Raw genomic sequence first — 17,363 nt, forward strand, 5'->3', positions numbered from 1 at the left:
TTATACATTCATTTTCTTGCAGGCTGAATACTTTTATGAATTCCTGTCCTTGCGCTCATTGGATAAAGGCATAATGGCTGACCCAACTGTGAACATCCCTCTACTTGGAACAATACCTCACCAGGCATCAGGTATGTGGATCTGTATGCATTTATGAGTTCGAAGATGGGGGAGGGGGGCAGTTTGCAAGGAAATACCATATTTACTTGAATCTAAGGCACCATCGAATCTAATGTGCACCCTAATTTTGGTGACATAATTTGGCCAAAAAAGGTGTGCATTACATTCGAGTAAATATGGTAATTTTACGGTTCATAATGAATAAAAAACCAATATTATAGTACAAACTGATCTGTATGGGGAAAGGTTTGCCATAATGCTGAATATTTATTCTGCATAAATAATATGTGATCAAGAGAATGTAACTCCTCCTCTGAAATAGCTAATGAATAGCATCTTTTATGTATTTTCTCCGTACAAGCTAACCTTGTTAGTATTGCTAATGGGTGCAGTCTGGCAGAAGCCAGCCCAAAGTGCAAAGCATAAAATATATGTATGTTAAATGTGACTCCTACTCTCAGCGCTTACAAAGGCGTTACTATTATAAGCTTTCGGCATCTCCGTAGCAGTAGCCAAATAACAGTTGGTGGTTCCAGTCAGCGGACATTAACGATGACTGGAGCAAAATGGTTTTCAAGGTGGTTTCTATCCACTTTACTGATGTACCAGACTGAAAAGGGTGTGTGTGTTTGTTTCAGAATTAGTGATTAAGTGTTTAATTGCTAGGTGGCAAAGACCTCAAGCTTTTAAAAGGCAGTAAAGAGTAAACTTTGGCAACCAGTTAGGTTCTTCATGGGCCCGGGGGGGGGGGGGAAGAGAAGTGTTCAAGGGAAACGTTTAGTTTTCTTACTGTATAGTATTTTTGTAAGAAAAGCAAATGATCACACTGACAACAGCAGGCAGAGCAAGTGAATGAAGGGAAATACACTCAGACAAACAGACATGATTTTATTTGCATTCCGTCTTTCCCCAGTTCAAATATTGCTCAAGGCGGCTTAGAACATGAATAAAATACGTAACTACAACAAACAAAAGGAGTCATAAACAATGAATAAAACTTTTTTTTTTAAATTACACAACCAAATTGAACAATTTCCACATAAATCACAACAAGATCTAAAATGAAGATACAAAAATACAACAGCAATACCCCCTTGCGCTGGTGAGGCGCATAACCTGCAGACTGCACTAGTGCAATACTGGCTATGCTTCTGCGAAGTTGCCATGCGCAGAGGCTACAATGGGTCCTGCACTGAGGCCAAAAGTGTATCTGCAATGGAGACAACCCATATCTCGAATCTCATATGTTGCAGCTGCTACATAGAATTGTTGCCCCCCCCCTCAGGAGGAATCTGGCAGATTCCCACTTGGTGGCCATCCCACAAGGGCTGATTCACACATACATGTTTATCGCTTAAAACTGCATCACTCCGTGATTTATATCACTTAATGGCTCTCAGCTGAATGTGGGAACTGCCTCCAGTTGCAAATCTTTGTGTCTGGGGTTCTGGGAAAGGTCTGTGTCTGGTGTCGGATGTGCCAGAGCACTTTTCCCTACATGCGGACCGTAAACTTGGCATTGCGACCATTGTATGCATCCATACAGTGCTGGTTTGTTTGTGTAGACTGCACGCTTTCCCCCAAATTGCAAGTTATCGGGAGAGATACATATGGGAAAGGTCGTTTGCCGTTGCTGCATCTGCCCCCGCAAGCTTGTTTGTGTCAGATGATCTGATAGCTCGGTAACCGCAAAAGCTCTTGAACTTTTGCTGTCAAAGTTATCTCATGTTCCACATCTGAAAGGGACGAAAGAAGGAGTGAGCGAGCTTCAGGCCTGCAGGTCAGCAAAATCACGGGAGTTGTGAAACACGATTTCCCATGCAAATCGGGCAAGACTTGTGGAAGGATCTGGGTTTTGTGCGTTCTGAAGTTGCTTCAGCAACTGACCATTTGGGAATGCTGAAGCCCAGTGCTCATTCTCAGCTCTCTTCCTCATCCAGTCTTGGAATGGGGCTCCCTGTTCCTCTCTGTTTTTGGGAGGTCTGAGAGGAATGAAAGTAGGCTCGCTATAATTGTAGTTTTGGTGACTTGAGTTCCAAGACTGCTTTGGAGATGCAGACTTTGTTTCCATATGGCGAGCATGTGCAGACATACAAATATACTTACAGGCTGCACTGAATAATAAGCGCCCGCTAAGTTAATACATATGGTTTGCAGTAGTATTATTCAGTAAGCTTAGTTTGAAATGCGTGTGTGTGCATCAACATGACACATTAGTAATTCAGGTCTCAGCGGAGCTGGTTATTCTGAAACAATGCAGCTCAGCAAATAACGTTTTCTGTTGCCTGTGAGTGGGAAGGAAACACCCAAGAATTTGACAGCTACGACCACTTTACCCCATGGCTCCTTTGAGCCAAATAAAAGTATGACATGGAACTGATACAAAATGGCATCTATAATGAAGAACGGTTTATGTTTTGCATTGTGATGCTATTGTGTCTGTTTGTGATTAGTATTTGTTTGCAGAAACAGTGAGCTGATCCCCCCCCCCAAAAACAGATTGGTGTTTACTAGCAGAATATCTTTATTAGCAGAGTATTTTGCAGTAAAATCCTCAAAATGTGCTGTAAGGAGGGAGGGGGACCTAATAGGTGCAGTTCCAAAAAGCATCAATGAGAAGCCGGTCATAAAGAAAGCAGATAAATGTCACTATTAATCTCAAGCAGCGTTCAAATGAAACAACCACAAAACAGCATTCCAAGGCTTTGGGGTTACCAGGCTTTTCTCCTCATTAAAATACTCCAGATTTACTGCCTTCCATTGGCTCTTTGTAGTTAAAAGAAAGTTTGCATTAAAGGCAGCCATCCCCATCTATTTGTTGCATTTAGAACACTTAACACCTTTGGTTTAAACCGGTAACTTTTATAGTTTTTCTCTTCAATTCCTTGGGGAAATGACAGAACTATCGCTTAACGTAGTCATTTTTTTTGCTAAAAGATGTGAGTACAAATAGAAACATTTAGACTTCGCTGGTGCTTCTTCTCTATTAACATTGTGGAAGTTCCCTCACTGCGAGAAGTGAGGTTACAGGGAACCAGGCAGAGGGCCTTCTCGGTAGTGGCACCCGCCCTGTGGAACGCCCTCCCAGCAGATGTCAAGGAAATAAATAACTATCTGACTTTTAGTAGACATCTGAAGGCAGCCCTGTTTAGGGAAGCTTTTAATGTTTGAAGTTTTATTCTGTTTTTAGTGTTCTGTTGGGAGCCGCCCAGAGTGGGCAGGGTATAAATAATAAAATTATTGATATTATTATTATTATTATTATTATTATTATTATTATTATTATTATTATTACATTGAGATTTACATTAAAAGCAAAGTGTGGCTTATGTTATTGCATTTATTTATTTTTCCATGATGCAACCCAGGGCATCATACAAAGGATTTCTAGGCTATGAGAGCCAGAGTGGTGTAGTGGTTAAGAGCGGTAGACTCGTTATCTGGGGAACCAGGTTCGCGTCTCCACTCCTCCACATGCAGCTGCTGGGTGACCTTGGGCTAGTCACACTTCTCTGAAGTCTCTCAGCCCCACTCACCTCACAGAGTGTTTGTTGTGGGGGAGGAAGGGAAAGGAGAATGTTAGCCGCTTTGAGACTCCTTCGGGTAGTGAAAAGCGGGATATCAAATCCAAACTCTTCTTCTCTTCTATGTACCATCCTGGTGTCAGACTGGTTAGACTTGCTTAGTTTCAGTGAGGTTTGCTGCATCCAGTGGTGGAGCTTCATGCTCCGGCACCGGGGGAGGGGCGGAAAGCAGGGGGGCTGGCGCACATCTTGGGGGCGTGGCACACCACCCGCAGGGGCATGGCACACGTCCTGGGGGTGTGGCACGCCGCCTGCGGGGACATGGCGGCCAGCGCCGGCAGGGGGCCAGCCGCAATGGCACCCCATCGGGATCGTGCTGCCGGGGGCGGTGCACTTCCCCCCACACTCCTCTTCCTCCGATAGTGGATGCATCCTGCGTCTTCAAACCATTGCCCTGCACCCATGGTTGCATTGAAGAAACTAAAGTTGCAAACTTCAATGGGAGTATATTCCATTGAACTCAATGGAACTTTCTTCTGATACGTTACATATAATACTTTTAAAAATATCTATATCCACATGTGTCAGAGCTGCCTCGTTATCTGGGGACATAGGAGGGATCTTATGTTGAATCCCTCTCTTTAAGCATCACTCAGAGCAAAAGAAAATGATCTGTCAGCCACAGCCAAAGACAAGTCCCGGCTGCAAACAAGATTGGAAATGTCCCAACATGGAAGGCTAAGATCATTCACTCAATGAGTGCAGTGTGTGAAGAATTTTGTCAGTGTTGTTGAAAATGTTATTTTAAAAAGGAGACTTGACCGGTCCATTTCTTTATTTTAAGAACGGAAATATGAACTCAGAATAATTTAACGGTGGGCAGCAAGAATCCAGTTATCGTCTTTCCTAATGTAGGGTTACCCTATTGGTTATAGCTTCCAAAGTTTGCTCACATTGGTGCACAAGGCAGTCATAAGAACACAAGGAAAGCTCTCCTTGATCAGACCGATACCTCTTTCCGACACCAGTTAGGTGTGCATAAGCAGCACATAAGTGTCACAAAAACAGTGCCTAAAAGCAGTGCCACTACCTTCACTTCACATGCCTCGTTGATAACTGACATCCCTTGGCACAATTACATGGGGGGACGGGACACACAGAAGATGCAGCTTGTTTGACTCAAAAATCACCAGGGTACCACACTGCATTGGACACGATAATTTAATCATTATCACCTATTGTAGCACTTTTGCAATATGATCTGCTGTTTATTCATAGTACTTGCTTATTTATAGGTAGATTATCATTGGTGTGAAATGTCTTTTTATTATTATTATTTCCGGATTTCACAGATAATCGGTAAGACCGTCTTTTATTTTCTTCGCACTTTGTCCCCTTCCCTTTTTTCCAGTTGTCCAGGTTGGATTTCCCTGCCTTGGGAAACAAGATGGCGTGGCGGCATTTGAGGTGACGGTCATTATCATGAATTCAGAAGGCAATACCATACTCCAAACGCCACAGAACGCCATCTTCTTTAAAACATGTCAGCAAGGTAACCAGAACCTGCCCTTGGAAGGGAAGTTTGTCTGTCTTGTCATTGGGGAATAGCTGCAGCGGATCACATTTGTCAGGCCAAAAACAAGCTGAGAGGCAATATCTACTATGAATACAGATGAAGATGAGAGGTTTTGGGGGGAGGGTTACAGGGATGAGGGAGGGAAAGGGGAAATTTCCTCAGTTCTACAATTCTACGGTCTTTTGGAGGGCATCTCAGGCGGTCAGGGGCAGCCAGAGGCTTAATAGGAAGGTGCCTCCACTCCACCCCTCCCCCAAAGGCAGCGGTGGGTTCCAGCAACATCTCGTGAGATTTTGGTGAAATCTCGGCAGAAGCTGCCGCCACTGCTACCACCACTTCTCCTTACCACTGAAGGTGGTGGAGCAACTGGGGCAACTGCAGGGGCACTTCCTCTCAGCGTTACACCACTTGAGGTGGCTGCCTCAGCTCACCTCATGAGCAGGTGCGCCCCGCCGGAGCGTTAGGATAGACCAGACCTCCCTCTTTGAGAGTAATCTGACTTTGTAGATCCTATCCCATGGAAACGTCTCTGGCTCCAGCAGAGGCAAATTTAGGGAAGTGCTACCAGTTCACCCACACTGGGCACCAAGCTGAGAGGGTTGCCACAGGAGGCACCACAGCAATGACTTAGAACAGAAGGTGAGAGGCAAGGGGCACCCGAATTTTGGTGTCGCACAATTTGAAAGCCCACCACTGGCCCTAGCCTCATCAGTATCTGAGCTCCTACATTGGTGGGGCAAAAAGGGAATGGATCAGGACATTCCAATGTGAGGAGAATCATTAAAGGGAAAAGAAAAGCCCGGGAAAGGGATTGGGTTTTTTTAAAAATATATATAACACTACTCTCCTTTCACTTTCAACACCCTGTCAAATAGCCCAGCAGGGTGTTGGATGTGGCAGCCCATTTGCCTTCAGTTCTCCTCCTTTAGGATTGCCGCCTCAGTTAACTTCTCTGAGGATCCGAGCCTGTGAATATCTAGTTTTCTTGTACATTTTATTTGAGCATCTCAGTCAACGTATACTACCAAAATGTCCATCATTCGGACACCAGAATTAACTTCCTGGGCACTGCTGCATCTCCAGCAGACTATGATGCTCTTACCTCAGACTGTAATCAAATTGTTCACACAATACATATTCAATTCATTCAATCAATCACTATTACGTCTTCTTTGAAGCTGAATGTCCTGGAGGATGCAGGAACGGCGGGTTTTGCAATGAAAGGCATGTATGCGAATGTCCAGATGGATTTTATGGTCCTCACTGCGAAAAAGGTAATCGAAAGGCTTCAATTATTTCATGCGCTTTTATTTACACTGCGAGAACAGCCAAGCAGTCGCTGGCTTTCAAAATATTGTTTTGTGGAGATTTTCAGATGTGGCTTAGGCCGCTTCCAAAAATTAAATCTAAACGCATAAGAAAAAAATATTTTACGAGCTGTGGCTCCTCAGAAAACATAGATTGTTTACACAAAAAGATAAAGAAGTCTCCGCTGAATGGTTTAAAGGACGGAACAGGACTGACCAACAACTGAATGAGCGTCCATCTGGCAAAACATTAAGTAAAAGGCTGTTGCTAATGAACACTAGCTGTAAAAGTACCACAGTTATTTTACTCAGCTATTGTTACTGAAGAGAATGTCCCAATTTGATCATGAAAGCAACTCTCCATCTGTGCAGAGGCACAGCCTGCCTGGGAGAGAGAAAGCAATAGCCTTGCCTCCTTTCCAGCGGGCCCTGTTTGCCAGAATTGGTTCGGATTTCCTCAGAACTGTTCCTTGTAAATCCCTGCCTGTAATTTGTCCCTGTTTTGTTTTTGGCAGGCATTTCTGGGTATCTCGATATTTTTTTTTTTTTTAGGTGAAGCACTCATGTACCTAGAGCAGGGGTAGGCAACCTAAGGCCCGGGGGCCAGATGCGGCCCAATCACCTTCTCAATCCGGCCCACGAACGGTCCGGGAATCAACATGTTTTTACATGAATAGAATGTGTCCTTTTATTTAAAATGCATCTCCGGGTTATTTGTGGGGCCTGCCTGGTGTCTTTACATGAGTAGAATGTGTGTTTTTATTTAAAATGCATCTCTGTTATTTGTGGTGCATAGGAATTCGTTCATATTTTTTTTCAAAATATAGTCTGGCCTGAGGGACGGTGGACCAACCCCCTGCTTAAAAAGATTGCTGTCCCCTGACCTAGAATTATTCTCCCATCATTATTAGACGTCGAAGTGGTTTGCGTTTGAGACTGTAATCAGGGTGTAAATATGTAAATGAAATGAAAATGAAAAGGTTAACCGTGTCCAGGCCCATGTCACTATAGACTCAGGGCAATCTGGCTGTACCCACATACTCCCTCACACATTATTTACATGCCAGAAGGGGAAAGTGGAATCACACCTACTACACTTGCCCCAAACCTGCCCACACTCACTGACCATGATTCCCAGCAACTATAGGGAATAATTGAATTGTAGAGTTGGAAGGGACCCTGGAATCATAGCTTAAAATCCCAGATAGGTGGTCTTTGTGATGATAATGAGAACGGTCTCCTCTTCACAGCCCATTGGTATCTATGCATTGGGGGCCGGTAGTATCTCCTCCCATTTTGCACATTCAGCGAATGCCTGGGTGTGGTTGTGTTTAGGCACAAGGATGAGCAAATTTACATAACCCGCAAGTGTCCTGGGGGGGAAATGGGACATCCTGTTTTTTCTTGCAAGGGAACGGCAGCCATTTGGGGAGCTGTGATCTTGCTCAATTTCACCATGCAATTTCCCCCTGAAAAATTGCTTTGGGGTGGGCTACGATCTTGTACGGCATCCCGAAATGCATGTTTTGCAGCTCCATGCCCCCCCAACCAAATTGTGGTGGAAAATCATGGCTCCTTAAATGTCCGCCCAGAAAAATGAGAAGGTGGCTTCCAGGAAGATGGTGTACCAGATTTTGCTGCCGTGGTGTTGGAGAGTATGAATTTGCCAGTTTATATCCAATGCAGTGCTAGGTTAAAGTCAATTAGTGGTATACTTGTTCCTCTGGTGAAAGGTTTTGTGCCTGCAGGACATAGTCACACAATAAAAGGCACAAACAGGTTGAGAGTAACTTGGTTGCACAGTAAACGGTGCCATCTGTTGAGCAATGAGTTTCCGCTGGCAAACTTGCTGCATTAGGTTCCTCCGTGGAGCAGCATTAAAACTCACCTGTTAGCCTTCGTGTTAGCGAGCAGCCAACATTGGATACAGGCCCATAGTTTTCTTCCATTGCAGCATGATGCCTAAAATGCTGTTTGCACGACAGCATATGAATCAATATGGCTAACCTGACCCAAAGACCCACACACCCACACACATAAACAAATCTCACTACAGCCAACCAAAGACAACCAACCGCACCCTCGGCTACCCCCAACCTCTCTCACCACCAAGGAAATATAACAAGCGAATAGAAAGAAAACCCACACAAGTGACGTTGACACAAAACCCCACACATTCGCTCAGTAGAAAAATAGAAGCATTGCCACCCCACCCCAATCACCATTCAACCCCCTCTCCCTCTTTCCCCCTCTTTTCTTTTATTTTCTTCCCAACCTAATACTGCATGCAACACTAATGTCTCACAACAAACGTAAATGATCCGTAAACACAACTTGAAAAAAGCGACAATGCGTGTATTTTTGTATACTAAAAAATCTTCAGTACAGATTAGTATTATTATTATTTTTTAATGTTATTTGCAAAGATAGGTGTCTGAAAATCAAAGCTCAAGGGTTTTATTACACCAGATTTCAGGCACCTTCTACTACTGCAGAATTCATTTTGCCTGCAGAAGAGACAGTTCATCTTAAGGAGTTGTATGAGCTGCAAGATGAAATGTGCTTTATGCTTTGAAGGTTTTTCCTCTCTGCATCAGTGCCAACATCTCACTATAGTGTTGATTCCCTCCATTCAGCTCTGTGTACTCCGCACTGCATGAATGGTGGACTCTGTGTCATGCCTGGATTGTGTATTTGCCCACCTGGTTTCTATGGCATCAACTGTGACAAAGGTATGCTTTAAAAAAAAGGATTACAATGAGACCTGTGAGCTTTAACCATTCACTCAGTAGGCTAAGCCACCAAAGCTTTCACAGCAGATTAAAAAAAAAAAAATCACCTCCAGTTAATTGGGAGAACTGCAAACAAGAAAATTTGAGCAGGAAAAGTGAAGAACAGACACTACAGCCTAGCTGACAGTCTAGGGACGGAATTAGATTCAGTTAGCATTTAAAGACAGCTCTGCCCAACCCACACTTTCTGTGAGCTGGAAACACAGCCATTCTTTGAAATTTGTGCTTTTGATTTTTGCAATACCGTTCTCTAGCCTGAAAAAAATATGCATATACTCAGGAAAAAATGTGCATTAAAATGCATATATTCATACAAAAATGCAGTATAGTAGGGAAGCAAGATTGCATACAAAAATGTATATACAGTACTGTATTAGGAGATATTCACATTAAAATCCTGCTGAATTTTCACGAGGACATAATAATCTCAAACTGATGGAGAAACATGGAGAACTGAAATTAAGGTTGGAAAAATGAAAAACTGAGAGAAACCAGAATTGATTAGCACATCCTACCCGAGTCTCAGCAAAACTTAACCTTAGAATGTGCCCCAATGATTCTGGGACAGTTTCGTTTTTCTTGTCGTTTGCCCTTTAGGATGCCAGCCTCAGTGAAGGCTGAGCACCACTCCCAGCACCAAAAATTATATTTTCCTGCCATTGCAGCTATGGCTCTGATGAACATGCATGTTCAAGGCTGTCCTTTTATTGGACATGGCAGTTTCTTACCACACATGAGTGCATTAAATCAGAATATTACCCTTTTCTTGGGGCTTTGGTTTAATTGGCTTTTGAAAAGACCCCAAACTTTGTTGCACCTTGCCAAAGCTATCCATTTCTGGTGGTGAAAGCCTACATATCCAGTCTCATACTTTTGCTTTGTCTTCCCCAGCAAACTGCACAACAACCTGCTTCAATGGAGGAACATGTTTTTATCCAGGAAAATGTATTTGCCCTGCAGGACTTGAGGGGGATCAGTGTGAAATCAGTGAGTCCCGATTTTATGCCATTTTCAGCAGACCGAAAAGATTCTTCTTGAGGTTCCTAACTCCCAAAAGATGGTACAGGCTGCCGAAATGAGCTTTAGGTATCACAACACACCGTGTGTCTGGTGTGTTGGTTTGTGGATGGGTGTTTACTAAGGATATAGAAGTCATGGGGTAAGGGCAAATTGATGCTGAATGACCTGGGGAAGACCAAAGCAGCCATGATCTCTTTTCCTGGAGCCCTCACACTCCTGCTAAGCTGTGGTATAAATATAATGTGCAAGCCAGGCCTCTATTCTGGGTGCGAAGTCTACTGAGTGTGGGATGTCAGTATTTGTTGTTCACGGTTGTGGTCCCATTCGCATCTCATAGGTAATAACTGCTGTTAAATCTGTAATCAACTCTAGTGGGGCTGGGTCGGATTTCACTTAAGGCAATAAAGGCAGTGCTATCATCCTTTTTTATCATTTCTAGGCAAATGCCATCAGCCGTGTAGAAATGGAGGAAAATGTACTGGTAAAAATAAATGCAAGTGTTCCAAAGGCTACCAAGGAGATCTCTGTTCAAAGCGTAAGTGCTCAATCAACCCGACCTTTTCCTTAAAAAGGCTTTTGCAGCAGATTCGGGATTTTGTAACATTCATGCTAAATAGTGGGTATGCGTTAGTGTGCCGCTGTGGAAGATCCTTCAACGAAAGGAAACACTTGGTTTGGATATTAACTGTAGGTGTCTTATTGCAGCCGTATGTGAACCTGGTTGTGGATCATATGGGACCTGTATTGAACCCAACACATGCCAGTGTCGAGAAGGCTGGCATGGAAGGCACTGCAATAAAAGTAAGTGGCATTGACAAAATATGACTCTTCGCCTCCATAAAATATGCAATCTCTGTGGTATGGGTTTACTGACCCCCTTTCCCCACCAATCCCATCGCACAGGGTTGCTACTAGGCACTGTGTACTCAGATCCAAGATGATTTAGCAGACTCTGCCTGTGTTTAGACAGCACTTAATCCACCCATTTCCTTACCTGATAATTTCTGCTTTTTATGTGAACTTGCAGCGGACCTCTCTCTCTCTTTCTCTAACCTCACAGGTTGTGAGGATAAAGCGGGAGAAGATTAAAATATAATACAGTGGTACCTTGGGTTACATATGCTTCAGGTTACAGACTCCGCTAGCCCAGAAATAACGCTTCAGGTTAAGAACTTTGCTTCAGGATAAGAAGAGAAATCGTGCTCTGGCGGCGCAGCGGCAGCGGGAGGCCCCATTAGCTAAAGTGGTGCTTTAGGTTAAGAACGGACCTCCAGAACGAATTAAGTTCTTAACCCGAGGTACCACTGTAAATACACTACAGTTTAAACGTTAGTCTCCTGAGATCATCTATTAACAGCAATTCATTGGTTGTTTTATTGTCTTTTTGACCCCCCCCCCCCGTGCCATGCTAAACAGCCATTAGGGAAGGTACCCTGCCATTCAAAGCCCAACTTTAAGATTACGTCCTCATTTACTTTGCCAGAATCCACTGAGAGAATGAGCTGGTGTTGGTGTCACCATATAGATCAGGAATATCTTGCATGGTACCCTACAGACATTGTTGGACTCCGACTCCCATCAGCCCCTGCCAAAGCTCAGGGGCGATGGGAGTTAATCCCAATAACAACGTTGGCTACCACTGTTATAGGGAGTCATAGGAGCCAACTTGGGGGGGGGGGCTCCCAAAGCTGATGGATGTTGCCATTCAAATGGGTGTGTGTGACACATCATGTGATTGATTATGCAGGGAGGGGCTGACCTAGGGTCCCCCCAATATTTTATTCTAGTTGGCACCCCTGTAGAATATTGTATTGGCCCAAATATAAGCTGCACCCAAATATAAGCCACACCTTTAAAATTGGAGCGGGGGGGGGGAGTACTCAAATATAAGCTGCTCCATTCCTCTCTGCTCCTGGCTGCATACTGGGGGTGGGGGGAGCTGCGCTGCATTGACGGCGGACTTTCCCCTTCCTTGCTCTCTCCCTTCCTGGCCTTGGGGGAGAGGACGGGGGCCTACGCACGGGACGGGCGCCGATTTGCCGCACTCCTGGCGCTGTTTGCCCTGCGCTCCTGACTGCATACTGTAAGGTCGTGAATATAAGCCACACTTTAACTTTTCACTGCCAGAATTGGAGGGCGGGGAGAGAGTGAGGCTTATATTCAGGCCAATACGGCAATCAAGCAAATTGCCTCTTGGTTACTTGTCTGTAGATTTGTGACCAAGTACTGCAGGGAACACATGTCAAGGCAGATCCATAAATATATAACAAGGAAAATGACCTTTCAGAAATAAATGGTAACTACTGTGTGAAGAAGCCCATATTGAAATTTCCATGTGAAACGTTCACAGTGAAAAGAGTGGAGCCTGCATTTGTAGTTCCCTTACTCTTGAACTGGGTCGTTTTTCAGGGTACGGAGCCAACCTGACGAATGCCCTGAGGCCAACAGGCACCAAGCACAGGCAGTACACGCCTTCGCCGAAAAGCGCCGAGGAGAAGCAAGCGCCCCCTGAATCCAATTATATCTGGTGAACTCCAACATCTGAAACGTTTTATGTTACACAAAGTTCATAGCCTTCATTAACCTTTCATGTGTTGAATGTTAAAACGCTGTTCATTACATTTTAAGATTACTGGCCTGAATTTTACTAGCTTCGTTATAAACCACTGAGCTGATATTTACTATTCCTTTTAAGTTTTACTTCTCTAGCACAGTTATATAGGCTTCTTGTTTTCAGTGCTTTTTGGACCGGTTTCTTTTTTGTACTATATTTCCATTCTTTATTGACTTGGAGTTTTGTTTTTTCGTTGTAAGAAATTCCTCAGAACAAATTGATTATCCAAAATTGGGGAGAGATTTTGAAAAACGCTGGCCTGGAACCCATAGTTTTTTCCTGGATTTGTGTCTACATACCTTAAAAACAATTTTTTATTTTTTATTTTGGCACGATGCAGTCTTACATGCTCCGTTTAATAAAGGCAAAAGCTTTTCTTTTCTTTTTTTAATTTAAAGCCAGTTCCCATTTCTGCAGCATGCTCTATTGAATACAGTGTAGTTGTGGCATTGAAACAATATAATATATTGGAAACAAAGTGGAACTATGAAGTATGAGCGCAGTCCTTGCATCGGCTTATAGCAATATAATATATTGTGTACACAAAACAGCTCTTATGTAATAAACATTTTTATACTGATTGTTATGTATGAAATAAAGATGCTGCTTTAGTTTTGTGTGTGTTGAGATGTGGCGGTGCTTGAGGTGTTATCTGAAGGAGATGCCCTGATCTTATGAGTGGGCAGCCATCTGTCGGAGGATGCTGTAGCTCGGGAACTTCTGCATCAAGAAAGGAGATGGGTGGGATGGCTTCCAAGGCCCTTCTCACTCTGTGGTTCTATGATGCTAGGCTTCACAGTGCTCAGATTGTGGCATGGTGCAAAGGGAGAGCTTGCCCCACACCACTACAGGGATCCAACACCACCTCTTATGCTGGGACAATTTAAATATTAAAATTACTCCAAAAGCAAAAGTGTATTGACCTATTTGGTTTAGCTGCTTGGAAAGTTGTTGTTGTTGTTGTTGTTCAGTCATTCAGTCGTGTCCGACTCTTCGTGACCCCATGGACCAGAGCACGCCAGGCACGCCTATCCTTCACTGCCTCTCGCAGTTTGGCCAAACTCATGCCAGTCGCTTCGAGAACACTGTCCAACCATCTCATCCTCTGTCGTCCCCTTCTCCTTGTGCCCTCCATCTTTCCCAACATCAGGGTCTTTTCCAGGGAGTCTTCTCTTCTCATGAGATGGCCAAAGTACTGGAGCCTCAACTTCAGGATCTGTCCCTCCAGTGAGCACTCAGGGCTGATTTCTTTAAGGATGGATAAATTTGATCTTTTTGCAGTCCAGGAGTCTCCTCCAGCACCATAATTCATAATTGGAAAGTAAATGGCAGCAAATATCAACAGAGAAGCAACCCACTCTCGCCCCTTTAACTGAACACATGGAACTTGTCCAACTTTTTTGGCTATGTACCTGTGCGGTGCAACAGGCGTAGCAAACCTGAAAGCGAATTTGTATATCTGGATGGAGAAAGATCATAAAGGTTTTTGAATAAGCTTAGACACGTCAGTGTTACTACTGGGTAAATACAAGGGGTTGGATCCAATGCAAGTAAGTCATATGCTTATTAAATTACTGAAATCAATATGCAAAACTAGGTAAAGGTAAAGCGACCCCTGACAAATTAGGTCCAGTCGCGGATGACTCTGGGGTTGCAGTGCTCATCTTGTTTTACTGGCCAAGGGAGCCGGCGTACAGCTTCCGGGTCATGTGGCCAGCATGACTAAGCCGCTTCTGGTGAACCAGAGTAGCGCACGGAAACGCCATTTACCTTCCTGCTGGAGCGGTACCTATTTATCAACGTGCACTTTAACATGCTTTCGAACTGCTAGATTGGCAGGAGCTGGTACAGAGCAACGGGAGTTCAAATCCGTTGTGGGGATTTGAACCGTCGACCTTCTGATCGGCAAGCCCTAGGCTCTGTGGTTTAACCCACAGTGCCACTAGCCAGAATTAAAACCACATGAAGTGCAACTAACTTACAGTGACTGATCAAACGCAAAAAAGAACGATAGCAACCCTTGTATGATTTTTTAGTGCAACAGAGCAATTAAAAGGGCCCGTTTCTCCATTTGTGCTTTTTTGTCAAAACAATTTGATATAAACGGCTATCTCGCTGTATTTCCTGATCGGCATGATCCAATGATTGTAATAGGCTGGCTATATGTAAATGAGAGTGTGGCTTAAAACAAAAACAAAAAACATTCCCACGTACATTCTCAAAAATGTGTTTTCTTGTACATTATGGTACCATAGTTCCAATTTGCCCAGAGACATTTTAGGAACAGAAAATATAAGATTCTCATGAAATATTAAATTACAATTTATTTGTTTGCAAAGTGCTACTGCATCTACCCTATATGGGGAGGATTATTATTATTATTATTTGTACTCAAATTGGAAACAAATGAGGAGAACTCTCCATACACTCCCATACCATGGGAAAGGATGTGATCACACAGCACAATGGGACACTCATTGAAATGAAAACAAAACAAAACCACCATATTTTATATTTGCCATAAGGTCCCTAGTCTGAATGAAATAAAAATTTTGGTGAGACACTGATGGACACAGGAGCTCTGAGGTGAGTTTGTGTGGTGGGGAAGGTTGCCAACTCAAGTAGGCAGGAAGGAGCCTATCCAGGTCTCTCCCCCCCCCCCCCACAATCCAGCACTTCCAGTCAGTGCCAGTTTAAGGGTGGTGTGGCCAGTTCCTCCTCACAGGGTGCCGAACCAAGGGGATGCAAAATAATAGGTTGGGGTTTTCTTAACTTTTTTTTTAGCTACTCAAAGTTAGGCCCCAGTCAGATGTAATGTACTTGAGAGCATGCAAAGAATCAGGGCCGGATTTAGGTTTGATGAGGCCCTAAGCTACTGAAGGTAATGGGGCTCCTTTATATGTCAAGCTGTCCTTTGTCAACAACAAATTGTCACTGTTTTTTGGGTTGAATATATGCTATATGGTAATTTGTGGACCTAATAGGTATCTAAAGGCATTTGCACATGTTGCCATGCAACCACTCCATGCAGAATGTAGGCACCCTATATATAGAAATGAGCAAAGCGGTGATATTTTAGGGAGCAGGCTAGCAGGCGGGGCCCATTACTTACATCATAGGAGCCTACACAACACAACACACTGTTTTTGTAGGTAGGTTTTATTTTATTGGTTTTTTATCTTGTATTTTGGAAATGTACATCCAGTTTCTTTTTCCTTTAATTTTTTTTTGGGGGGGGGCACCCTAAGGTATAGCTTGTTTAGCTTATATGTAAATTTGGCACAGCATAGAATGGAAAGCAAGGCATGGGATGGAGGCATGAGACTAAGAAATATTTGGGAGCAGGGCAAATTTTGTCCTGTCATAAAATAAGCGATAACTGCCACTTGTTCAAGGTGCTGAGAGTTGTTGGGGGACTCGCTTCCCCCTCACAGAGCTGCATTTCCCAGAGTTCCCAGGGAAAGGGGAATCGATGGGGGAACCGCTCTGAGAATTGTAATTCTGCAAAGGGAATAGGGGTCTCCACCAACTCTCAGCAGCCTTAACAAACTACAGTTCCCAGGATTATTTGGGGGAAACCATGATGGTTAAAGTGCTTTTAAAATCTGTAGTGAAGATGTGGCCATAGACTTCACGTAAGAACATTCAAATAGCATCCTGTAAAATAGGTCATCATTTTTATTCCTAAATAGCTGTCAGTACTGGAAGAGAGGGCAGTGACTTCTCTAAGACCACTTTGTGAACTCATGGCTTTGGTGAGAGGTTGAGTGGATTTAAATGAAATTGGGGGTTGGACTGTGAATATGGATTAGGCCCGACATCAGCATGCAGCATACCTGAACAAAAGTCCTTGTGTCTTGGTAGGAGTTATCACTGATGTCTGTTTGGGCTCTCCTTCAAACTTTTGTTGTTTTGTTTTTCTGCATTGGGTCCCTGGATGATCCACCATTTTTATTTCCCACAATGCCCTGGAATGATGCTATGTGGTGAGAAATGTAAAGGATAGCTCCACTGAAGTATTTATGACCTCTGCCACTACCACCAGTTAGACCCATTGGGTTGCCAATTGAAACAGTTTAGGGCTGAACCCCAGGGCACTTTGCTGAGGAATTGTCAAACCTGTCTGCATATATTTGAACTGAGCCTCACTGGATGAGCATCACTTTTGCCACAGAATTCACTGCTCTGCATCTGGCATTCTGCATTCTAACATGGTGGTTCTTAACATGGCTACTTAACACTTGGCACTGATGGAACTGAGGCTTGGCATTCCTTTCCCTTCCCAGAGAGTTGGCTGCCACATTTTATGGAGCAATCTTGGCTACTGTATGAGTGATTTGTGCTCTGGTTTGTTCTGAGTCATGATTATCCAGCAGCTCTTTCTCTGTTTATTTTAATGTCTTGTTCTCT

The 17,363-nt window shown here is 43.7% G+C and overlaps 1 protein-coding gene across 1 annotated transcript in view; it reads left to right on the plus strand.

Moving 5' to 3' along the window:
- Positions 1 to 13,568, plus strand: part of WIF1 (WNT inhibitory factor 1) — a 36,233-nt gene extending 22,665 nt beyond the window's left edge. Inside the window, exons 3-10 of the mRNA XM_033162649.1 lie at positions 23 to 131; positions 5,056 to 5,196; positions 6,399 to 6,494; positions 9,164 to 9,259; positions 10,211 to 10,306; positions 10,779 to 10,874; positions 11,045 to 11,140; positions 12,749 to 13,568. Of these exons, the coding sequence (XP_033018540.1) occupies positions 23 to 131; positions 5,056 to 5,196; positions 6,399 to 6,494; positions 9,164 to 9,259; positions 10,211 to 10,306; positions 10,779 to 10,874; positions 11,045 to 11,140; positions 12,749 to 12,870 (852 nt within the window). The 3' untranslated portion in view covers positions 12,871 to 13,568. The remainder of the gene's footprint in view (positions 1 to 22; positions 132 to 5,055; positions 5,197 to 6,398; positions 6,495 to 9,163; positions 9,260 to 10,210; positions 10,307 to 10,778; positions 10,875 to 11,044; positions 11,141 to 12,748) is intronic.
- Positions 13,569 to 17,363: the final 3,795 nt, after the last annotated feature.

Source organism: Lacerta agilis, chromosome 10 (genome assembly GCF_009819535.1).
Source record: "Lacerta agilis isolate rLacAgi1 chromosome 10, rLacAgi1.pri, whole genome shotgun sequence".
Classification (NCBI taxonomy): Eukaryota; Metazoa; Chordata; class Lepidosauria; order Squamata; family Lacertidae; genus Lacerta; species Lacerta agilis.